Below are 26243 nucleotides of genomic sequence, written 5' to 3'. Positions count from 1 at the left end.
CATCCAACTTGGCTCGATTGCAGCTTTTGTGAAATCACAACTGACTTTGAGCGACTGGTACAGCTTTTTAACGATAAGCCTAACATGTGCTTAATATCTCAAATTTAGTTTGAGGCGTGTTTAACAAAAAGACTTCCAGGTCTGTCGCTTTATAAATGATGGATCAGCTCAGCCTTAATTTCCCTCCATCATCATTTTTCTTTACAAAGAATTAAAATCTTGTCAAGAAAATTAATAATTTTCTTATAAAATTAGCCTTTTAATTTCACTCCACACAGCTTTTCATATTCAACCTATTCATCTAAGCAACCACACTACCCTGGGGATGTCATCTGCTCTGAAAATAAAACATTACCAGGAAGAGAGACTTATAGCCATCTTTTGTTTTTGGTATCAGCTGGATCTTCTGGCTGCTTTGAGCCTAACCACTCCTCGTAGAGATTACATTATCTTAGATTTCCAGGGAATGGATTTGCTGCTAAAAATCCTGAAGTAATTTCTACTCTATCAAAGATTAGGGATGTAATGCTGACTCATTTTTCTGTTTTAATTAAACTCCATTCGTGCTGGGCTTCCATGTTCTCATTGCAGCCCCGTTTTTTCCACCATACCATTGTGAGTCATGATTGTGTAAATTGTACCAGTCTTGTTCAGAAGTTGACTAAATAGGAAATGTCTCTCTTTCTTGTCACAGCAAGACTTCTTTGAGCGGCTGTACGTCATGTATACCATTGGCTATGCCGTGTCCTTCAGCTCTCTGCTAGTGGCCATCATGATCATTGGATACTTCCGGTAAGAGAGCAGTTTTTGTTTTTGCTTAAATCATAAACTGCAGTTTGTCAAATGTGAGCTTCTGCAGATAGAAAACACATCAGTGGGAGCCGGACTCCTGCTGCACATCCTGCTTTGGATTCTGAAAATCAGCGGTGGCAGGAACTTAAAAATAACAGCAACATTTAATGCCTTACTGACTTGAACTTTACAGGTTATGAAAATTCCCCAGCAGCCGGGATATTTATATTCTTGTGATGCCTCTGTCAGCTCCCTTGTCAGCTGGAATATTTGTGTCCTGTTGCCTCATGTACCGTTTTGAACCACATCTAGAGGATGCAGAGTTGAGTATACTTCAAATGGCAGAATGCTAATTAGTCTACCGTAATTGTCGGGCTATAAGCCGCTACTTTTTGCACAAGCTTTGAACCCTGCGGCTTTTAGTCAGGTGCGGCTTTTCTATGGATTTTCCATGATTTTTGTGATATCGTAAGACGATTTGTTTTGTTTGTTCCGCTGTTGTACGGCACTACGTTGCCTGGCGGAAGGATCGGGGTTCAAGAGTGGTATGTTAGTCACATGTCCATCCGCCAGGCAACGTAGTGCCGTACGAAGTAGCGCGAAAAACAAACTTCAAAGTAGCGCTACGCATTCAGCGGGAGGCGTGGATGACGAGCGGCGATAAACTTGCGAAAAGCAAGTTATGCCCAACTCCACCGGTGGATTCTGACAGCGTGGAAAAGTGCGAAAACATCCACGATCACCAACGGATTTTGAAGGGCTGGACTGCTGCATGATGGAGAGGAGGACACCGCCACGGCCCTTCTGAGGGTGTTCGACTCTGACACTGACAACGAGGATTTCTTTGGTTTTGAAAGTGACAACGAAGGAAAGAAGCTGAGAGTGGATGACGAAGCCATCCTGAGCCTGTTCGTTTCCGACATTGGAGAAGAGGACTTTGGTGGTTTTAGAGCGCAGGAAGAAGAGAAAGATGGTGAATGACTGACTTTTCTTCTTGTTAAAGCCGTGTCACTGCACCTGAGCCTAAAAGGTAGTCCGAATCTATTTTTCTGGTGTGCTGTAGGTTACTGTTATGTACTACATGTGCAAATATGTACCCATAACTTGTTTTTCAAAATATTAATAAAAGCGGTGTGTCTCCAAACAGCCATCTCTTTCCTGACAATTCCCTTTGTGCATATTCTCTTACATATGATAAGTCAACATTGAAACACCTGCGGCTTTTAGTCAGGTGCGGCTAATGTATGTACAAAACAGGATTTTCCCCTGATTTTAGCTTGTGCGGCTAATATTCAGGTGCGCTTTGTAGTCCGGGAAATACGGTAATTTAGAGTGTGGTGATGGGGACGCTGCCGTCTCACACATCTGCCTATGGAAATGTAAGATGTGCTCATTACAGATCTAAACTAAAACACATCCACTCTACTGGACATGTTAGAGATTAGCAGAATAAATAATGACTCATCTGTATGTCCACATGAGACAAGTAGAGATCATTTTATGTGCAGTGTTGACGTTCAGCGGCAGTGCAGCAGTAGATGTAGCAAAACTGACCTTCAGGAGCCAAGATTTTCCCTTAGCAATTATTTTAGAACCACAGCCACATTTTTGAAAGTTTCGACAGTTGATGTAAATTTTTTACTTTGTCCTGTCGTATTGGAGCGTAGATATGAGTACCCAGAACGCAGCTTTCAGAGGCAGAATGGACAGAACAAAAATGTGAGCCGTGTCTCATCAAAGCCCAAAAATAACAAATCCAAAAGAGAACAGAGTCCAAAATGCAAAGTAACTAAAGCCAAGAAGAGCAGAGAGGGAAACATGCAGGGAGGCTGCAAGAAGACAAATACTATAAATACACACAAGGAACAGGTGAGGGGGATTACACAGGCGAGCTCAATCATGATAAACACAAAGTGGAAGTAAAACTAATCAATGCCATGAAGGGAAATCAGGCTGGAAAATAAAAGAGGAAATAGAAAACTACTAGACACAGATACTGAAACATTAAGAGGCACGGGCGAACAGAGAGGGCAAATGTATAAGCGTTGGGAAATGAGAGGGACAAACGACAAAGAACGAAAGATTGAAGGAACATAATGGAAAATTTAAGACCCCTGCTTCTCCGGGTCAAGCTGACCGTGCCGAATGAAAGGCTCTGACATGCTGTCATATTCTGTCTCCATGTAATCTTTCAGAAATACCACGTGTTGATGTACGAGTTATCTTTTATTACACAGCGCTCGGACCATGGCAGAAAGATAGCTTGTCTGTATAAATATTCTAGGCTTGCAGTCCCTCTTGGTCAAAATGCAGGCTACTGGCATGTTGTTTGACCCCTTTGCAAAGGTAAATGAAACTCACAAAGGCATCCTGTGTTCCTCAACAGGAACGGTGCAAGAAAAACTCAAAATAGGAACTGACACTTATTATAAACCAGGAATAAAAAACTGGACAATCATAAACAAACTAAGAACATTAAGAAATCAATCAGAAAATACCAGAAATATGAGAACATACTAAACAATATACACAAGGACACAGGGAGCCATTCTTATCTGGCTATAAGGTTAGCATACAAGTCACATCCTGTGTAGTGTCATGCAAACACATCCCTAATTACCAGATCCAAGAATTCAAAACAAAGTCGTGCACACTTCCCCTCCAGTTCGTCATTCCCTGCATCGCCATCTGCACAGAGCTTGGATCCTGGTAAGCAGTCAATACCATGCCAACTGTTGCAAATAGCCTGGCTGGAAAGACAGAATTAGATTTTGGTGGGACTGAGTGTGAAAGGGGCAATCTCTCTGTTGATACGGTGTACTGTTGAAGCTGTAAATACACTGTAAACATCGACTTGTGCCTTCTTCTTGAAAAAGGGATCGGACCGATGGCTAGCTTTAACAAAATATGTGTCAGACTGACTCTGACCAGAACCCCGGCATTTATCCATGACTGCTACAGGTTTTTACATTTGTGATCCAAATAAAGAAAAATAAACGGTCTTGTAGATAAAACACAAATACATAAGAAAGATGTCATCCAAAAGAAATTGTAAATAGTGGTTTTGTAGTAGTTTTTATTTGGATATGTTTCCAAGCTTCTTCTTTTTTTTAAATTAAGAAATTAATCTAGAAAAAGTTGCATTTCCTGCGAAAATGCAGTGTGAATGCCTTGTAGTGGAATCTGAAAACAGCAGAAGGAGAACTATCTGCTGAAAATACTTTGTAGAAACTGAAGTCTTTGCTGAAAACCGTTGTATTTGAAAGGGTACACTGAACAATATCAATAAAGCACACTGAGTGCAAGCAGAGAAGACGTGTGACAACAGCCACAGGTAGGATTTGAACCTGCACCACCAGGTCTCACGGCAGCTGCTCATCTCACTGAGCCAAACTAGTTCTTGTCCCAAAGACAGATATGGTGAGAGAAAAAATGTGCAGGGTCCCGAAGAAGCTGAATCGTGCTGAAAAGAGGTGAAGAAGCAGAACTGTATACTCAAAACAGGCAAAAAGGCTGAAATTCTGCTGAAAGAGCAGAAGAGGCTGAAATTGAATTGAAATTGAAAAGAGCGGAACTTGAAGTTTCTGCTGAAAATAGGTGAAGAAAACCACTGAACAACCTGGAATTTGTGCTGAAAAGAGGTGAAAAAGCTAAAATTTCTGCTGAAAAGGGTGTAGAAGCTGAAATTTGTTCTGAAAAGTGTTAAAAAAGTTAAAGTGTTTACTGAAAAAAATGTTGCGGGATTCGAACCCTCCTGCTCTGAAAACGGCTGCTCATCTCACTGAGCTAAAACACAGCTCAGCCCGGCAAGCTAACCTGGTGATCACACTGCTAATGTGGTCCCATTCATTCAAATGAGTCAAAAATGACATAGAAAGCTTAATATTTCAAAAAGTATAAAAGTTATCAGCACCAAAAGATATAGCTGGCATTAGCAGAATGAGCAGAAGAGCTTAAAATTTGAATGGTGAAAATCGAATGAAAACTGAGGGAGTAGTTAAGCGGCAAAGAAACGGAGCAACTAGAATAAAGTAGAAGATTAAAGTTTACAGAGAAACAGGATCTCAGTCACGGCATTCACACTATTAATGTTGAAAGTGGTGCCAGTGGAGCTTTTCACCTGGACCACATGAAGGACTTTTTCCTGCTGTGCTTCTGCACTCTGGGAATAAAAGTGGTTTGCTGAACATCTGTGGAAACCAGTAAAGGAATGGATACAGAATCTGATCTTCAAAATCACAATGGCCATCAAAGTTATCAATGTCCATCACTGATTAGGGTAAATTAATTTCTTAACTGGTTCGATTTAAATTGATTAGTTCTAACGAATAACAGCTTCTGAATGATGTTATTTTAAGTAACCTTGAAAAGGAAACTGCAGAATCATGGGCTCAGTTATTTTTAGTATTTTTGAAGGCAGGTTATATCCAAGCAACAGGAAGATACCTCTAATGATCCGGTAACTGGAGACGGAGCAGCCAACCACATTCATCTGAAAAAGACTCTGCAAATTATGTGACTTACTGTAACCGCTTGCTTCCTTACATAAGAGGATTCAAACAAGTGTAAAGAAATATTTTAAATTATGAAAATAAAAGCTTTGATGTAGATGAAAACCTCGTTTCACATGGACCTGAGAGAGATGCAAGTAAACAGGAGGCGATCATTTCAAACTGCCTTTGATTTTGCAGTTCCACTGGCAGGGCTCTCCAGATTTATTATGGCGTGTTACGGTAGGTGTAATAATCCCATCAACACTTCAAAAACCTTTTCAAAATCCCTGCCCACCTGAAATTGTATATCACACAAAAACCCACTTACCGGTAACTGAAGACGGCATTTCTTAAGATTTAAAACCTGAGTGTAAGAACTGGTCATTTATGCAACACCAGTGTTACACGTTCCCATTTAGAAGCACCTCTCCTGCCTTCTGCATAAAAATTATCCAGAACAATGAGCTCTGTGCCACCACTGATGGGTATTCTGTGTGTAGGTAAACTTCCTCCTGATTTTAACACCAAGTTTTGACTGGGTTGCTGGATTTGATTGCGAGAGATGGAAGCTGAAAGTTGAGTAAACATCCTCTTACTCTTCAGATGCTAAAGTGCCCGAGGTGATCAGAGATGCATGTTTAAAAAGGGAAACTTCAAACAGAGCACATTTTCTGGATCATTTGCAGCTGAAATTTCAAAGAGCCATCAAGGCTCCGTTTGACAAATACAGGCCTTAAATCCAGTGTTTCTGACTTCTTAAAGTGCCGACAAATCTCTGATTCTGATTCTTTATCAGCCCTCAAAGCTCCCGCTGCTGTCTGCCTCAGTTTTTGTCTCTAGTGATAATGTACACAATGTGTGTTAGAAAATGTAAAGCGCCCTTTAAAGAGCTGCAGTACATTAACCCTATGCAAGCCACAGTCAGCTGTGCTGAGCAGTGCAGTGTTTTCCAGAGTAGGAAAAAACAAAAACACACAGGGATTAATTGTTTTGAAGTATCAGAAACTTCAAGTCAGTTTTGATGTTTGACAGCAGTTTGAATGCAGAGACGAGTCTGCAGTCATTATTTTTAACGTTTTGTGGTCTGAGTGATGATGATGAAATAATACTGCCAATTATAGATGGTAGTATATAGGAGTGAGGACAGTGTTTAACTGATGTAAGGGTTAAACAAGGTTATATAAATTGTCATTTACACTTTCATTAAAATAAATAATAAATAATGTTTGTATGGCTGTTGTGTTGTCATATTTGGGTAAAACAGGACAAGATAATGGTCATCAAAAAGTGTCTTAATCCCCCCCCCAAAACAAACAAACAAACAACAAAACAAAACACAAACACAACAACAACAACAACAACCTCCTCCCTGCTGTCTTGAAAATAAATTATGGAAAAAACATCTGGTTATTTAAACTTACTTTATACATTTGCAGTTGAAAATTAGGTGGAGACATTATGAATTCATCATACTGTGAAGGCATGAAATATAAACACTACACATGTTTGAAAGGTCCGTCGGAGCGCAGCTGCCTCGGTGTTCTCTACCACAGTTTACCACTTCTTAAAATCCAATTAAGGAAGAATAAAACACATAAGCTGAGCTTCAGTCACACGTTTGAACAAACCCCAACTGTTGAGTAAAATACACCAAACAGTTGCATCATCTTCAACCCTGAAGACAATGACTTGGCCACTCGTTTAACAGGAGTTTGCAAGGATTTGTTCCCCCCCCCTCTCTCTGCCTCATGTTCCTGTACTGCTCATGGTAATTATATGCAGGAACAACAGGAGCAGTGACAGCAACACTAATACTTATTTGTTTGCAAGGTTTTACAGTTTTTAATGCTCTCTGTGTTTACTGCAGCAAAACAGAACAGAGATATAGAAGTGCTGCGCTGGCTTTAACAGAGGCGTGCTCTTATCCTTGCACAGTTATATAGCCAGAGACCCGTGCTTACAATGAGACAGTTTGAAAATCCTTGACAGTTTCTTTACCGGCCATACGGTGGAAAAACTCAGTACACCTGTGTGTCACGGTGCTCTGTACGTCGATGATTTACAGGGCAGGCATGTGCTGCATCGACAGTTTCACTCCTCTGACAGAAATAGACAGGATCGCTGAGGATTCGTCCCCTCTGTCAGCTCTGTTTATCTACTATTCACCAGCTCCTCTTCCTGTTGAGGCTGAATGTTGCATAAAACTGGTGGATTATTTTCTGTTAAATGGAACACACATATACAAATTCAACTCCTATAGCTGACATTACAGAGATGACACAGGAGGGAAGAAGATCGTTTAAACTCTCCGGCTTTACTGGTGTTTGTGGTCATGAGATCATGTTTTTATACTTTTTTGCATTTCTGCTCAACAGTGCCACAAGGGTAGCCTTGGACTCATTTCATCATTTATGAGAAATGCTTTGCAGTTTTTATAACTTTGTCTTTGCTTGTGTGGCAGGCGTCTTCACTGCACCAGAAACTACATCCACATGCACCTCTTTGTTTCCTTCATGCTACGAGCAGTCAGCATCTTCGTGAAGGACAAAGTTGTGTATTCCAGGGCGGGATTGCAGGACTTGGACTCTGCTCTGCTCGACAGCTTAAAAACTGTTAGCATAGCATCACTGGACAAGTCGCAGTATGTAAGTACCATGCACATTAAATAAGATCCAAATTAGAGATGTGGTACAGTGTTTGTTGGAATGAGTGACTTTAATCAGGATCATCAGGTGTCATTACACAACAAAGCCAGATTTTGTTTCTGTATTTCTAAGAATAATAGATTTTACTCACTGGACATATAAAATTCATGCAAATATTTTGCACATTAATATACTTCAGATCTTAATGCAGCCGTTCACACCAACCATATAATTTCACAGGATGAATTTGCAGCATTTATTTTTTGAATTGAACCTGATTTTTCAGATGCAAATAAAAAAACAGTATTGATTGAATTATAAAAATCCTCAAAAAAAGCACAGTAGGGTAAAATGAATCCAAGAGAAATGACAAACTCAAACATCAGAAAGCGTGCCAAAGGAAGGAAAGCAGTGAGAACTGCTGAAGCGCTCGTAAACAAACAAGCTAACAAAAACAGACGGCAACACATGAATAAATATGCACACAGGGCTGATTGGCTGATGAGGATCAGGTGGAAACAATCATGAAATCACAAAGAAAAAGACCTAATCTCAGTGTCCACCCTCACACACTTGAAGCATCATCCAGCTAAGTCTGTGAGGGCTTAGGGGTGTCCCACGGTCAATTTGTCAAGTGCGCGAGGACCCTTTGGTGGATATTTTGAGCCTTCGTACAAACTTTCTCCAAGTCCAAACGTCTGCAGAGTGGCCTGAGGGAATTACTCACACAATACAGTGCTGGGACATTAAACATGGGTTGCCTCAGAAGAAATCCAGTACAGAAAAAAAAGTTAAGAACAGAAAATCTTTGGGCAAAGCAACCACCCCAAACTTTAAATAAAATCAGAAGAATTAAAAAAATGAGTAACAGGTTATTTGACAATGTCAATGTCACGGCTGTGCAGCAGCCAGGATTTAGACCCAAGACAAGATTAAGCTAACCCCCCCCCGAATCACAACTGAGAATAAAATAAGAACAAAAACACAAAGATGAAACAAAGAAACAAACAGAACTCGAGACCAAAAAACCCAAAACATTGAGCAAAAGTCCCACGATTCAAAGTGAGGTCCTTAACATCAGACAGGAAGTCTTTAAACATGTTGACGTCAAAGCTCTGCTGCTGACCAATCAGGTGATGTCACTGAAGTCAGCAAGGGTTTTGTGTTTTTTTTTGATCACTGGGTTGATGTTTGAGACTGAACCAACCAGACAAAGGAAGCAGAACAAGACACTTTCAAAATAAAACACGACAGAGAGCACCACAGAGCACAGGTGGACACCATAACAACAAAAACGTTAATGAAAAATCCCCACAAAATAATCATGAACTGAATGTCGCAGGAGATGTGGATCTGAATATGAAGAAGCGGAACAGTACACAGTGAACACAACGATGGGATGTTTTTAGAGAATTTTCTATGAAACAAAAACAGAGAGAAATGTCTAATAAAATGGAGTCTGATTCAGTTATAACCCCGAGCAGCTTGACGTAGACAGTGACGCCAAAACTTCTAATGGTTTGACCGTACTGCAGATGCATTCAGCCTGTGTGACGTTCAGAGGATGGGTTAACAATTCTATTTATTTATCCATTTATTTTTTTTGGTTGATCCCTCGTAGGTTAATTTGAATGTTGTAAACAGCTCTATTAGTCCTAATTATGATGTTAATAACAGGTGACTTGGGTGTTTATGTGTACCGATAACATGATGACATGAAACAGAACTGCTGGCTGTGTTACAGGTTTTTCTGTCCTTGAAAAGAAGGATGAGACATTGTTAAAGTGAGCAGATGAAAGGTTTTTGTCCCGATTTTTTTTCTTCCTTTCTTTGAAGCCACATGAACACGTAAGCAACGAGAAATGGCATTCACTTTAGATTTGTTTGTTTATTCTGGGTTTTCTTCCATTTGTGTGTATTTAATTTGTGTAAGTCACCAGTTTTAGACTACATTATTATCCCAGCTACAGACCCCTTGTATTTGGTATTTAAATTTCATTTGTCTTGCTGTAGCAAACAAGAGCAGAGCTTGTTTTTCCTGTTTAAAGCTTAGAGTCTTGTAAGCAGCATTGTTAGTATTAATTATTTGGTTTGCACTTACTGTACCAGCTGATTTAGTTATTTAAATGTATTCATATTATTCAGAGGAGCAATTCCACCCTCATAAGCTTGTTGTTTTTTTTTTTGATTGATTGGTAATTTATTTCAACATGTGAACAATATACAAGTACATTTAGAAAAGAAATGAGAGAAAAAATATATACTATACAAATTACATACAAAAAAACATTCTGATTAATTTACATGTTGAAAGGGAGTGGGAAGAAGTATACACTTATTTAATCCCACCCCTGTCCCATAAATTATCAGTTATTGTTAATTTAAATGATTAAATAAGGTGATCTGGTAAGAAAACGTAAAGTTCCAGAAGGAAATACAATGAATATTCATTGATGAGCAACATGTTTGAAGGTGAAACCTTTCGTTTAGAGTCCACTTACCTGTAGCTGGAGCATATTTGCTCCAGGAAACTGAGATAATCACTTGAATACTTGAATGACTCAGCCTTTGAGTCTGAGACAGTCGGAGCCACAACCTATACCATCACATACTGCCTGTGATGTATAATAAAGCATCTACTTGCATGAGTTCTGCAAGATTGTGTATATATATGGAAATGGGTGGAAACACATTCTCACCTTTGGCAGGACACTTCCACAGAAAATGTCCTATTTTCACATCCCAGACTGAAAATAAGAGGCAGTAACGTTTTAAGTGAGACTTCTCCTGCAATGACTGCATTGCAGGAGAAGTCTCACTGCTTTTTCCTTTAAACATTAATTCAGTGTGTGACTCTTCCCTGTGAGAAGGTTTCCCCACTGAATGTGAGAGCAGACTTCTAGTGTCAAACTATTCTCCACACAGTGGAGGTAAACAAATCATATATGTGGCACACTTAGGAGTTGTTTGGTCCCCGAGTGAATGCACAGGCTGGACTGTAGCAGGACTGAGTATGAAAGTCTAATGTGATTGGTACTCATGGCCATTGATCAGTGGGCTTTGATCAATGGCCAGGAGAATTTGCATATTAATGATGAAAGAACTGACCTCCCAGCCCATTGTTCATTCAGTGGTGCTGGTTTCAGTCATTATGCAAATGTCCTGTTTATAAGATTGAAACCTGCAGTCAGCTGAGACTGAGGAAGTCACCTGGATGAGTGACGAAACGTTTCTCCCACTGAAAACATCCAGATGAACAGAATCAACTTTTGGAGATTTAATTTGCACAAATTACCAGGGTTATTATATGTGTTGTATTAATTTTAAAGATTTGCTTTTAAGGAAACTATTTTTTACAGTTTTAGGACTGGGTTTGCACACTTTGATATCGATTTTCCACAGTTTAAAAATGTTTTAATACTTAGACTTAAACTGGGTGTCTAGAATACAATAATACGAGTTTTTTTTTTTTTTTGTCTTTTTTTGAGATGTGGTTAATCTATTTCCCCCCACACTTTCGTTAACTTGAAAAACCTTGTAAGTTAAACTTTTTGCATTTAAATAGCCCTGTAATAAAAAGTTTGTGGCCACATTTCTTAATCTTTAAATCCCGGTGCTTTCAGTCCCACTACTTTAATCTACAGTGGGGCAAAAAAGTATTTAGTCAGCCACCGATTGTGCAAGTTCCCCCACTTAAAATGATGACAGAGGTCAGTAATTTGCACCAGAGGTACACTTCAACTGTGAGAGACAGAATGTGAAAAAAAAATCCATGAATCCACATGGTAGGATTTGTAAAGAATTTATTCGTAAATCAGGGTGGAAAATAAGTATTTGGTCACCTCAAACAAGGAAAATCTCTGGCTCTCACAGACCTGTAACGTCTTCTGTAAGAAGCTTTTCTGTCCCCCACTCGTTACCTGTATGAATGGCACCTGTTTGAACTCATCATCTGTATAAAAGACACCTGTCCACAGCCTCAAACAGTCAGACTCCAAACTCCGCCATGGCCAAGACCAAAGAGCTTTCGAAGGACACCAGGAAAAGTATTGTAGACCTGCACCAGACTGGGAAGAGTGAATCTACAATAGGCAAGCAGCTTGGTGTGAAAAAATCAACTGTGGGAGCAATCATCAGAAAATGGAAGACATACAAGACCACTGATAATCTCCCTCGATCTGGGGCTCCACGCAAGATCTCATCCCGTGGGGTCAAAATGATCATGAGAACGGTGAGCAAAGATCCCAGAACCACACGGGGGGACCTGGTGAATGACCTGCAGAGAGCTGGGACCAAAGTAACAAAGGTCACCATCAGTAACACACTACAACGGCAGGGAATCAAATCCCGCAGTGCCAGACGTGTTCCGCTGCTGAAGCCAGTGCATGTCCAGGCCCGTCTGAAGTTTGCCAGAGAGCACATGGATGATACAGCAGAGGATTGGGAGAATGTCATGTGGTCAGATGAAACCAAAGTAGAACTTTTTGGTATAAACTCAACTCGTCGTGTTTGGAGGAAGAAGAATACTGAGTTGCATCCCAAGAACACCATACCTACTGTGAAGCATGGGGGTGGAAACATCATGCTATGGGGCTGTTTTTCTGCCAAGGGGACAGGACGACTGATCCGTGTTAAGGACAGAATGAATGGGGCCATGTATCGTGAGATTTTGAGCCAAAACCTCCTTCCATCAGTGAGAACTTTGAAGATGAAACGAGGCTGGGTCTTCCAACATGACAATGATCCAAAACACACCGCCCGGGCAACAAAGGGGTGGCTCCGTAAGAAGCATTTGAAAGTCCTGGAGTGGCCTAGCCAGTCTCCAGACCTCAACCCCATAGAAAATCTGTGGCGGGAGTTGAAAGTCCGTGTTGCTCGGCGACAGCCCCAAAACATCACTGCTCTCGAGAAGATCTGCATGGAGGAATGGGCCAAAATACCAGCTACTGTGTGTGCAAACCTGGTAAAGACCTATAGTAAACGTTTGACCTCTGTTATTGCCAACAAAGGTTATGTTACAAAGTATTGAGTTGTATTTTTGTTATTGACCAAATACTTATTTTCCACCCTGATTTACCAATAAATTCTTTACAAATCCTACCATGTGGATTCATGGATTTTTTTTTTTTCACATTCTGTCTCTCACAGTTGAAGTGTACCTCTGGTGCAAATTACTGACCTCCGTCATCATTTTAGGTGGGGGAACTTGCACAATCGGTGGCTGACTAAATACTTTTTTGCCCCACTGTATATAGTGTCAGTTCTATTGTAACAACTGAGTAGTGAGTTTAGCAGACTTCTATCATACGATTTTGATTTTCAGAGATGAAAAATGAAAAAAAGAAAACAATCCAGTTTACGTCTGAAACCTTTACAGTATAAAATTTAGTGGGCATAGCCTGTACATGTCACTAATCTTGGAATCATACACAAACAATGACATAGTTAGCAGAAGCTGCTTTACTGTGTTTATGTTCTAGTTAATAACATCTTTGTGCAAATTTATACAGCAAGCTGCTTCTGATTGTAATGAGATCATTTCCTCTCTTATCATCACCTGTGGTGTTTGAATACTTTGAAGTACTGTGATCATCGCGTGTGTCAACACACAGACATGCAAAATAACAGCATAATAAGCTGCATAATACTAGTTTCAAATAGGATCTGATAAAACTGTTAATGCTTTCAGATTGGCTGCAAGGTGACTGTGCTGCTCTTCATCTACTTTCTGGCTACCAATTACTACTGGATTCTGGTAGAAGGCCTTTACCTCCACAGTCTCATCTTCATGGCCTTCCGATCAGATTCCAAATACCTCTGGGGTTTGATACTCATCGGATGGGGTAAGCACTAAAAGATTACATTACACATAACGCAGTTATGAAGGAGGACAAAACGTGACGAAAGCATCAGTTCTGAAGTTTATGGCTTCATTGCAACTACAATATGACACCATATGTAAAACAGCGCTTAATGTTTTCCAACATGCTTCAGAGAAGAGACTCATTAATATAGTTTATGTCTGCTGTGTAGGGGAATTTCCAAACCTTTCGAGCAGAGTTAAGTGAGTGATTAACAGAAGTCAGTTTTATATCTGCAGTTTATTGTTGTTTTGATGGCAGTTGTGTAATTCATCACATCAAAAGCAGCAAAAAAGACTTTTGGAATAAAATTATGTTGTTTCATCTGAAACAGAACAGATTTGTTTTGTGTTTTTGTTCAAGTTTTTGTTCTGTCCTTGCAAAGGAGTGTGTCACATTGTTAAGAAAAGTAGATGAAAGGGTTTTTTCCCCACAACGTATTTTTCGTTTGTTTCTTTGAAGCCACATGAACAAGCAAAGAGCAAAGAGCATTCACATTACTTTTCCGTCTCCTCTGGTTTTCTTTACTTGTAGTTACTTTAAGTCACTAATGTTGGATTACATCAGCTGTAATAAAATACTAAAATATAAAATAATAATAGACCTTTTATTGACTCCTCCATCAAACTGCGTTGAAAGTTCAAATGTGATCAGATGCAGTCCTGTGAAAACTATGTGCACCATTACTGGTTCTATAGGAATTAAGAGGTTGTGCAGCAGCCAGGTGCTGCTAATCAGATGCACTTAATTGATTACTTGCAAGTGTGTGAAACTGTTGGGAAGACAACGTGAACATTTTCTTTGTACTGTATAATTTGCAGATTCTGACAGAAATCTGCAGCTATCCTTTGAAGCACCGCTGCTCTAAAACAGCAATAAGGATCATTATTAGGTTATTTACATTATTATGTAAATAACACAATAACTTAAAGCAAAAATTGAACTATTAAAGCTTTTGGGAATTATTATATAATCTGCCTATAATCATGTAGCGAAATATTTATAAATTTGAACTTCTGGTTATTTGAGGAGCTTTAACAAACATTTGGAAAATAATGGATTAACAGTTCAAGCAAAAATGTACAAACTTTATTATTTTAAACATATTTTAAATCAGACATTTATTAATTTTTTTTTTCATTTGCTTTTTAAATCATTAAAGCACTATTTCTGTAAAATAAATAGCCTTTCTGCTCAAGTCTTTGGGGTCGCCTGATTCATTAACTGAAATTTGCTTTACAGACACGTTAAAACATTCTCAAAAAGTTACTGTAAAATTCCTCCATATACCAAATAATACTATTAAAATTTATGACTGAGGAATATAAAGGGCATGCGATGCATTTTCTTAAGCTGATTTGTATATTTGCATAATTTACAGCCATTCTTTGGCTTGTGGTTTGTCTTTTATGAATCCATGTGTTCATTCACAGGAGGGGATGAATCCACATAATGATGCCGCCACTCCCTGCCTTCTTTTGAACTAATTATTTTTTCAGCACACATTTTTGAGCTGCTTTGGCTCGACAGCATGACACCAGCAAGAGATAAGAGGGGGAAGCATTCCCCAGCAGGGTAAAACACTTTGCAGATATATCTGTTAGAGTTCACTATCAACCATTTTTAAGTCGTCTTATTGGTAAAGTTGCCCTAAACACACACTTTTAGCACATTTTTAATTTGTCATGTTTTAGATGAAAGCCCAACGGTTCCTTTAACAACACGGTGTTTTGTTTCCATCTGCAGTTATCGTCAAGCACTCGCTGCAAAATATCTATAAGCCATTAGCTTTCCCAGTGAAGAAACTCGGTGACTAACACAAGATCATGATTACATCCCTGCTCTTTTCTCTGCTCCCACACTCCCTTTAAGCTCTGCCAACCTCTCTCTCTCTTTCTTCATTTTGTCTTTGGAGCTGCAGATAAGATACAGAATTCATTTCAAATGTCTGGTCTGCAGAATATACATACTGAAGGACGGGGACCACTTATCACCTGATTAAAGTTCCAGTGATTAATTATGCTAACAATATTGAAGCTGTTGCATTTAGAGAAGGGGTTTATAGTGATGATAGAGGGAAGAGGTATGAGGAGCTGATCTCGGCCAACGACAGTCACAATCTTATCACGTCTGTTTGTGAAGCCGCATGAACAGGAGACACCATCAGTAATTCCACATGCATCCAAATACAATTTAGAGCGTGTGACAGATTTGAGGAGTTGCTTAATGAGTTAAGTGGCAGTGGCAATAGAATACGTGCATTATAAATGCTGCTGTTAATGATGTCAGAGGAAGAAAAAATGGTTCTGTCACATTTAATTTCTCTTTTTGCAAAAGTGGATCTCACATCGTCGTCTTAGCTTCTCACACAGTGACAGTGTGGGTTGTTTCCTTTCCTGCCTCAGAGTAATATTTGCTAGTATCTGTGCTTCTCAGATAGTTATGGTCTCTGGTGGAGCAATTTAAAATATTATCATCGCCACAGCATCAAAAAGTGCAATTCTGTCACACATTTGACGTTGGCGCCTTGATGCAGTGGCTCAAGGTTTTGAGAAGAAAAGCAACATTGGCTTTTTACATCAGCATTCACTCTGGTTAGCTTAGGCACCAGAATTATGGGTAGGGTTGGGAACCCTGATGCTTATCTAATGAATCAGAGGGGTCCTTTAAGGTCATGTTCAAATGGCTTCCAGTCTGGCTGTTTTTAGTGGCTCACTGGAAGTCCCATTTTGTCAAATTGCACAGGTGCCCCTGCGATGTTCACTGGATCTCTGCTAGTGTGTCAGCACAGCAATCATTCAACACCTTTTTCACTGTGTGAAAGTGCAAAAAGTTGCAAACCATCAGAAAAAATGAAATCCCCGTTTTGTGCGTGCAGAATGACAGCACTGTGGGTTGATGGCAGAAACCAGAGTTGAAATCTTTTACCCCACATGTGCTTTCTCAGGCATCGGGGATAGCGTTTGGATTAATTCGCAGTGGAAAACTCTGAATGTGGGAATAAACAGGACACGTATGCTGCTGATTGCATTTCTGACCCAGTTCATTGCTTTCTGGGTTGGAAACTGGACTCTTTAATTGAAACTTGCTAAAAATTCAGAATCAGACATACATGGAGACTCAGATTTAATGACCAATTAAAGCTGCAAAAAGCGACGAGAGGGCCCTCGCACCCTGCCACACGTCCAGGCCAGCTTCAGCCGACCCGTGCTGAGGTCGAGCTGAGCTACATCTCGGGCATGCTGCGGTTGACTAGACTCACACGGACATGTGGCTGTTTTCAGTTTAGGAAGCTAATTGGGTGCTGCGTCACTTACTTACTGAACACCTTCTGTGCCCACTGTTTGTCAGTTGTCTAACCGTATATCACACTAATGTAGATCAGGTGTGGAACAAACAATTTAAATTTCACGTAATAATAATAATGGATTGGATTTATATAGCGCTTTTCAAGGCACCCAAAGCGCTTTACAATGCCACTATTCATTCACTCTCACATTCACACACTGGTGGAGGCAAGCTACGGTTGTAGCCACAGCTGCCCTGGGGCAGGCTGACAGAAGCAAGGCTGCCATTGGGCCCTCTGGCCAACACCAGTAGGCAAGTAGGGTAAAGTGTCTTGCTCAAGGACACAACGACCAGGACAGAGAGCCTGGGGATTGAACCGGCGACCTTCCGGTGACAGATGCGATTCCCAACTCCCTGAGCCACGGTAGATTAAATGATGATTATTACCTACTGTGTGACCTAATATTAGCACGTAGGCGTGTCTATCCAGCACGTGAAGTTAGGGACAGACTGGACAAGGTGCGTCCTGTGATGAATAATTGAACTTTGTCATGCCACCATGACCTTTCATGAAAACTCAAAATCTTCGCAGTTTAATATCACCAAGGAATTCAGTTTGCACTTTGTCAGATCACCATTGTTCATGTTGATCTGACGAAATGTTTTGGTGGGGTTTGTTAAAGTACACATCAATAAATTCTTAAATTCAGTATGGCTGACTTCCTGCTGGCTTTGGGACATGGCTCCAAGAGATTTTTCTCTACATCTTGAGGTATTACGTAAGGCTGCCAAATTTGAGACTCGTATATCAAGCGCACTATTTTTTTGCTTACAGTTTCACACTGAAGCATCATCACTACCTGATGTTGATTCTGACCACTTTTGAGATGGATTTGGTCAACCTGGGAGCAGAAATCATTGCATGTCCTGTTCCTGGCACTATGACAGCTATTAAGTATTACAATTAAAATATGTTCAGGGGTAAATCCTTATCATACCTGAAAAGTTGGGTCGAGATTAGACAATGTGCGTGTAATGCAAGTTCAGCAGTTTAATATTGCCCAAGTCTGTAGTTTAAACTGACTGAATATGAGTTTTATTCGATAAAATCTCTACGTGGAGTTTGAAAAAGCCATTTTCAGTTCAATATGGCAGACTTCCTGTTGGGTCAGGGAGGCCATAGACTTTGTTGTCCGTCTTTGCATGTTACACATATGTACCAAATTTCATTCATGTACCTCAAACTGTGTGTCCATAATACTTATTTATAACCTGCAAAGGTGGCATTTTGAAAACCCCAAACCAATAAACATGTAATTTTTTTTCTTCCAGAATTGGAATCAGAATACTTTATTAATCTCTAAGGAAATTATGTTTACCAGACCTGATGTGTGTGCTAAATTCTGTGATTTAGCTGTTGCATGTTAAGGCCTCCAAAAAGCTAATTCATTTGACGAATTAGTAAACAGAGCAGATACAATAGAGCAGGGGTGTCGAACTCCAGGCCTCGAGGGCCGGTGTCCTGCAGGTTTTAGATCTCACCCTGGGTCAACACACCTGAATCAAGTGATCAGTTCATTACCAGGCCTCTGGAGAACTTCAAGACATGTTGAGGAGGTAATTTAGCCATTTAAATCAGCTGTGTTAGATCAAGGACACATCTAAAACCTGCAGGACACTGGCCCTCGAGGCCTGGACTTCGACACCTGTGCAATAGAGCATTTGGACTTTTAGTGCTCAGGCTCCAACTATGACAGTCAACATACAAGACTGAAACAAGTTTGAGGACAGTAGTGAAACTGCAGACTTGCAAACATGCTTAAAGGGAGTGATTTTGAAGTAGCACCCATTCAGATGCACAAGAACACTACTGTGAAGTTTGGCCATGGTTCCGGTTATGTTACTGAATATTCCCTCTCAGCCACCTCGCCATGGTACGGTTTGACTCCAGTTGACATAAATGGTGCACTGCCCTGGGAATGTTGAAATGAACAACAAGCATACTTCTAGTTTAAAACTACTAAGCCATAGATGGAGACCCAGTTCTCAGCACCAGCTGCACAATAACCACCACGATACTTCATCTGAAGGTTTGAAAGAAGCTGATGTTTACTCTGTCCAAGTCGAAGGCCGTGGTAAAATTGCCCTCTGCAAGCATTTTAAGGAGCGATCTTGAAGTAACAGCTGAGCTTAAAGTGCTCCAGAGATTCACGGGAGGATGAAACTTTAAACCTTGTAGTCACTGAAGTCAAAAGGAGTCCTTGTGGATTTATGACTAAACAACTGACTTTAACACTCTGGGAATGAGAATGTGGTGTAACTTAATCTACAAAACCACTCTTTAGGTTTAAACATATTACTCCCCAAAGGTACCTAATCTTAGTCGAATAGTTAATGCATTTACTCTTGTTTTTACACTGGTACATTTAAGTGTTTTTAAATGGTTTAGAAACTGTGGAGTGGAAGGGAAATCAATAACAACCCACACAGTTTGAACAAAGTAACAGTGCAGTTGGAAGTTTCTTTAGGAAGTCCCTGTATGTGTGTTTGTGTACACATAAGAAAACACACAAAAGCTCTTTAGAGACAGAAGAATTACGCCTGACAGGAGAGGCTGAATGTGCTGCTCTGAGACTCGCCATGAATCAAAGCTGCTGGGTCGGAGGGCGTTATATCATGAAGTATGAATGTGTAATTAAGTGTGTCTGTATGTCACCAGCATGTGGGATTACTCTGATGTTTACATTCACGTCATGTTCTGTGTGTGATGCCTGCATTAGCTAACATGCCCGTGTCGGGTTTTATTTCTCCTACTTTGTGACCTTTGAGTAATGTGACCTTTTACAACACCAATACAACACCTTTCACCAGGATCCACTCTGTCGTGACTGAATATTATTTTAAAATAACAGTTTTACACTTTTGTCAATAAAGCAAACAGGCTGCTTTTAAATTGTAACGATCACCTCAGCTTGGTTCTCCTTCTGTATTGTGATGTGTCAGAGATACAGCGACAAACAATGTGAAGTGCAGTCTGGGAAATAAATCAGGTAAACAGCACATATGACATCACCTGCAAAACATCTCATTTTGCATTATGTCTAATTTCAGGTGTTCCAGCTGTTTTTGTGGCAGTGTGGGCGATCGTCAGGGCAACAGTGGCAGATGCAAGGTAAGAGAGAGAGGACTCAGACTCTAACGAGATTATCCCTGCGAGGTGTAAGACGTCCTCCAGCCCTCCCTCCAAAACCTAACCCTAACCCTGTGTTTTGTAAAAACTGTGTAAAAACTGTCTTCTGTGTTCAAAATGTAGATAATAGCCAGTCAGAAGGATAACCATCTTTAAGAAAATGATATAAAAACTATAATGACATATTGTGATACCACAGAGACTGTGTAAGCATTGGGGCCATCTCCACTGATAACTAAGACCTCACAGGGTTATAAAAACATCTGCCAAAAAAGTTTGGAAAAAATAAACTTCAAAATGAATAAGAAGAGAGGCGGGACGTTGTAATCACTGCTTAATTGTGGTGACATTTGAATCAGTGAAATACAGGATTTGATATGCAAAGAATGCTTGATTTGGAGTGCTTGATGCTTCGACAAAGCACAAAAAGGGAGACAGGACTATTTATACACAAAGGGCTGATTAGACAACAAGAGACAGGTCGGAACAGGTTAGAAGAGCCAGGGGAAGACGGAGACAGGAAGTAAAACCAAAACTAACCTGAAGGACGCACGAAACAAGAAAACAGGGAACAATAGAGGATGCGAATACTTAAAGAGAGGAACAGATGCAATAGCACTGAGGGACCTCAGGCTACTGTTATATGAAACAAAGACAAACAATAATTGAAATTCATTCCTACATTAACTCAAAGATGGCACAGAAAATAAATCAGTGCCATCTTAAATCCAGAAAATATAACTTAAAGATGTGAAAACCTCCAAAAGAAGCTCATATTCAGTTATTGTCACAGGAAAAAAATAATAGAAACACTAGGATCATCACACCATCACTGCAGTCTCGAGCATTTCAGAGTTTCTCTACACAGTTCCACTTCTCTACTCAGTCTGCTTTTCTGAATGACACCATCACCTTTTGCTTCTGCCTCTCTCACTGAGAATCTTCTTCCTTCCTCTGCATCTGTGTCACCTGCAGGTGCTGGGAGTTGAGCGCTGGGAACATCAAATGGATCTACCAGGTTCCCATCTTGACAGCGATTGGGGTAAGAGTGCTACATTTGTTGCTGCCTATAAATGCAGCTTGAAAATTCACAAGGATACACTTTTGTAAAAAGGGGCAGTCCTCTATAATTTCACTTCAGGCTTTTGAATTTCTTGCTTGTAACCTGAAAGGTTTGAAGTTTCCTTCCATGAACACAAACAACTTGTTGCTGAGCACGATGAAGCATCGGTGGCTCATTCTATATGACTGTCTTCTGAAATGCAGAGTTTTCTCTCATAACCTCTGAATTTCTAATATTTGGTTATTTAAAGTTATTAAACGCGAGTTATGATTTTATGCTTTGGATGCTGTTACTACAAGATGAAATTCTCCAATTAAAGCCAATAAAATTAGCAGTTTTGTAACATAAGAGAAATAATATTATAAATATTAACTAAATCTTTCAAAATCTCTATTCCCTATTCACGTTAAGATCTTGCTGGTAACCAGTTCAGCAGCAGTGTGCACTCAGTATCCTTTACAGATCAGAAATAAATAAAGATTTGATTGAAAGTTTTGCAGGGAGCAATCTAAAAATACAAACTGCAAGCAGCGTTTTATTCTCTCTCGAGGCTTCAGTGTGCCGGAGTATGAAAAACAGTAAATAGAGTGATATTGCAATACTTTAAGTTCGACCACTGAAGTGCTTTCATGAGCCAGTTTCACCCATTCACACATGAATAATATCAAACACACCGTTCTGGCACATGAAGAACTCAACCTGTGACCTTCTGATTGGTGGATCCACCGCGTGTCCTTCACTCTAACACCTTCTCTGTGCTTCATATTTAACAATCATGCAGCTCTGACTTGTGACTCTGACTGTTTATGTTGTGGTTTCGCACTTGCACTTAACTTTTAGTGGTGCGTGTTTGTTATTGGACAGACGGAGCGGTGGTGGCTGATGGGAGATATGTTGGATCTGAAACATGTTGAATCTAAGGAATAAATCTGAAGGAGCACACAGGCACGCTCACCAACCACAGCTGGAAAACAGGCTGAAGGTGTACAGCAATCCTCTTTCATTTGGACAATGCTAACTTGTTTTTGCTTACAATTTCCACACTTATTCCCCTCATGTGTCGGGAAGCCAAACACCACCTATGGAATTTAAATAGAGTTCACTCAGAAGGATTTGTTCTTTTACCAGTTGTTCACAGAAAATTGGTCTCAGGCTGGAAAAGCCATTTACTACCTTTATACCATATGAATGCGATGTAGTAAAGTGCATGCAATGTTGTGTGCTGTTTGTGTGGTAGGCAGAGAGAGGGCTTGTCAGACGGGCTAAACAGAACTTAAACAGCTTTATTGTTGCAGCCCGGGAAACAAAATAGAAAACAACAAGAAACGCGACCGAAACAAAAAACTAGAACTTATTTCATAACAGAACAAACTGGGCACAATTGAGGAGGGAGGGGCAACGACATGATAAAGAACAGAGAGAAACTGAGGACTTAAATAGACATGAGATAATCAGGGAAAGCGACACAGCTGAGGACAACAAGGCTCAGGTGAACCGAATCAGTTAACGAGCACGAGGGAAGCAAACTGAACTGAAGAGACTATCACAAAAATAACCCGACTGAGACTAAAACACATGAAATTGACAGAACGATGTAAACAAAGACAAAACTGCCTAACAACAGAAAATATGATGGAAACAGATACTAGACGTGGGGAACATAGAAGAGCCGGAAAAACCTGAGAATAACAGAGAAAATGATGAACACAAAATCAGAATACAAACTTAACCAAAGCAAAGGTTATAACTAAACTGAAAAGTGCAACAAAGTTAAACGGAAACTGTCAAACAGAAAACAGAGTCCCAGAAAACGCTGGAGCCCAGGATCATGACACGTCCTGCTTTTAACCTTTTAATGCCTGAACCATGAAAAAATTACCAAAATATTCACATTTTTGAAAATGTTTACTGAACCTTCTGATCATGAATTAAATATTAAATATTTTTTATGAACTTTAATTTTTATTATATCACTTAAAATGTTTGGTGATCTATTTAGGTTTATTCAGGGGTAAAAAAATATGCACAAGCCTGAAAAACTTACATATCAATTATGATGCAGGAATGAAAGAGTTAAAGGAAGAATTAGGAAAAGATACCAAAGCCTCCTGGGAATTGTACACCAAACAAACAAACAAACAAACAACTCGGTTGACTTAACGATGCAGGCACAAAGATGACAAGTCAAGCAGCTAAACCACAAGGCTAACCAAAACAATGGGGAGCACGAAGAGGCAAAATAACACAAAGGAAGAGCAGCAATTATCCAGATCACGCTGCACACTGAGTTGTTGCAATCCTGTCGTTCTCCTTTGATTAAAGTTGTCACACAATAAGCTCATCGGCACATCGAAACTGGAACAGAAAGCAAATAACTAGGTGTAAAAATGAGCAAAGGGTGACTTGTGCATTTTAAATAATTACTTTAGGCGATGCACCTGTAACAGCGGGTACTACCGATCAAAAAAATGTGACGCATAGTGAGGGTGGCTTCTTTAGTTTTCGTCTGATCAGAGCATTATTCAAACTAAACTGTCTGCTAATATCCAAAACCAACACTCATTTTCAGTCCCTGACTGGTCCACTCTGCATGTCAAAGACCCTGAATCCCAAATTGCCCCCATCACAAATACAGGATTGTTTGTGATAGGTCAGAAACTTATAAAAATAATCGAGTGAAATTTGTATAAATGAGTGTGTGAATGTGGCCTGCAGTGCAAAAAGCTTTGAGTCCTCAGACTACAAAAAACACCATATCAGGCAGTCTGTTTATCATTTTAGTTACATGCAGAGCTAGTGAGTTTCAGTGAGGCACAGAGAAGAATGAGTCACTGTGTGGGATAAGGTTGAGGACCTTTGTCCACAGACAGTGTGGCTCCGTGATGCAGTGGTTTGCACAATCGCTGAACACTTGAAGGTTTGAGACCAGGAGGAGACATAAATTCCTCTGGGATTGCAACAGGAAGGTCATCCGGCGCAAGAATCTGCTGAATCGAGTATGCAGAACCACGAGCGAAGCTAACCTCTGATGAATGAGGGAGCACCTGGAAGAAGCTTCTTCTTATCTGTGTCCACAGACAGCTCTTTTTTTTGCCCGGTCGGCACCTGTGACCTCACTCTGTGCGTGCTCGGGGCGTTTTTGTGCTCAGCGACTTGTCAGGCTGTCAGTGGTGATTGCCATAGGATCTGTATAGAAAGCAGACTCTGCCAGCACAAAGTTAAAACACTGCCAGTGAGATCAGATGCTTAGTCTACATTTTTCTCACAAATACGTGCCAGGTTACACTTAATGGGCTGCAGCCAGGAGAGACATCCAAGCACCGATGCCTGGCTCGTGTGTGCCATATTTCCTTAAATTGCTGCCAGGTATTTATTAACCTCAACTAGAAGAAAAACAAGGGTTTACTGTAATTAAATCAGATTGAGTTAGAAATCCATCATGAAGCGCTGACAGCACTCCATTGTGGTCTGAATCTGTCGGGGTATCCTCACAGCGGGGGCTCGCTGGTGACAAATCTTTCACTTGCTTTTAAAATAGCTCAGCATTAGTTGTACAGCAGCTGAGTATCGATTCATTATACTTACAAGTGGTGGTCCTGAGGGCTGGTGTAAGTCGATGGGTTGGAGGTGGTGAAGTATCCGTGGGCTGGTGGGCTGCTCTCTGTGAAACAAAGAAGAATAGAGTATGTGGGCCGTTTTTGTAATTCCAATATTTATTTATTTATTTATTTTAAATAGAATAATAAATAAAATATCTTCCATCTAATTCTAATTATTAAGCAATTGTTATTGTTATTATCCCAGCAGAGACACATTATATAATTTGGAGTCATTATGATTTATCAGCATGGCAAATTGTTACAGCAGGTAAAAGCCTGGTTAGGCGTAATGAGCCAGTTAAGATAATAATGGTCAGAATGTTAAATTAAATTAGCAACGTGTAAATAGAATATTTTCAGTTTTTGTTGAACATGTAAAAGAAAACGTGTGCTGGGGGGAAAATAAGTAAATCCTTGGATTTAGTAAGTGGTGCCTGGCAGCAATAACCTCAAACAGGTGCACCTGGTAGCTGCAACGCAGCGCTCAGCAGGAAGTTTGATTTACTTATTTATTTTCCTCTGAACTGCTTCAGCTCAGCCGTACCCACGAGAGGAAGCAAAACAAACAAACAAAACAAAAAACCCCAAAACAAAACAGAAAATTTGTTTTATTTTAATTTTTGATGTTGCTAATAAACTGTCTCAAACTATGATTGAGTCATGAAAGTTGCCACTTTTGTAATATTTACTTGTGGCATAATTATAAGAATTATGTGGGAGACACACACACACACACACACACACACACACACACTCAATGACTGATCAATCATCATGACACATAAAAAGAATTCTGGTCTTATTTATAAAATATAAAAAATGCACCACTGAAGGAAATAGGAAAGGATTTTCCGTTCTCTTCCGTGCGGCCATGAAGCATTTCTTCATGGACAGGTCTCCAGAGGTCATACACAAACCTCTCTGACTCTGTGGGTGGGATCTTAAATCTTTGCTCCTATGCCTCCTACCTGGTGTTTCCTCAGGGCCTCAAGGCCATCCTGGAAGCTTATTATCTAATTAGGGAGGCAGTACAAGACCTCGGTGTATTCCCGTTATCTCAAAGGAAAAGTCAAGGGTGCTAAAAAAAGACTTGAGAGCTGGCTCACTGTGCTTCTGGTCAATAGGTTGAGTCGTCTTTGTCCTCCTTGGTAAGAAATAGCAATTATTCTTCTCTCTCTCCCAAAAGAATTATCTGTAAGAGGAATAGCGTGTCTCATGTGATTACCCTAACAGTGGGTACTGTTTGGATGTAATGGATAGAGGTGAAGGAGTTTAAACTTGTTATTCCACACTGTCTCTATGCTGTAGGTCA

The 26243-nt window shown here is 40.0% G+C and overlaps 1 protein-coding gene across 1 annotated transcript in view; it reads left to right on the top strand.

The window, feature by feature from the left end:
- Positions 1-26243, top strand: part of pth2ra (parathyroid hormone 2 receptor a) — a 69458-nt gene that overhangs the window by 22705 nt on the left and 20510 nt on the right. The window contains exons 5-9 of the mRNA XM_085434731.1: positions 695-792; positions 7747-7930; positions 13620-13773; positions 20191-20251; positions 21245-21311. Coding sequence (XP_085290857.1) covers positions 695-792; positions 7747-7930; positions 13620-13773; positions 20191-20251; positions 21245-21311 — 564 coding nt within the window. The remainder of the gene's footprint in view (positions 1-694; positions 793-7746; positions 7931-13619; positions 13774-20190; positions 20252-21244; positions 21312-26243) is intronic.

Source organism: Copadichromis virginalis, linkage group LG16 (assembly GCF_057382275.1).
Source record: "Copadichromis virginalis isolate Kocher_CV1m ecotype Utaka linkage group LG16, C_Virginalis_male_GT1.1, whole genome shotgun sequence".
In the NCBI taxonomy this organism is placed as follows: Eukaryota; Metazoa; Chordata; class Actinopteri; order Cichliformes; family Cichlidae; genus Copadichromis; species Copadichromis virginalis.
The sequence above is the reverse complement of the archived record's forward strand: the minus strand, read 5'-3'. Positions and strand labels throughout refer to the sequence as shown.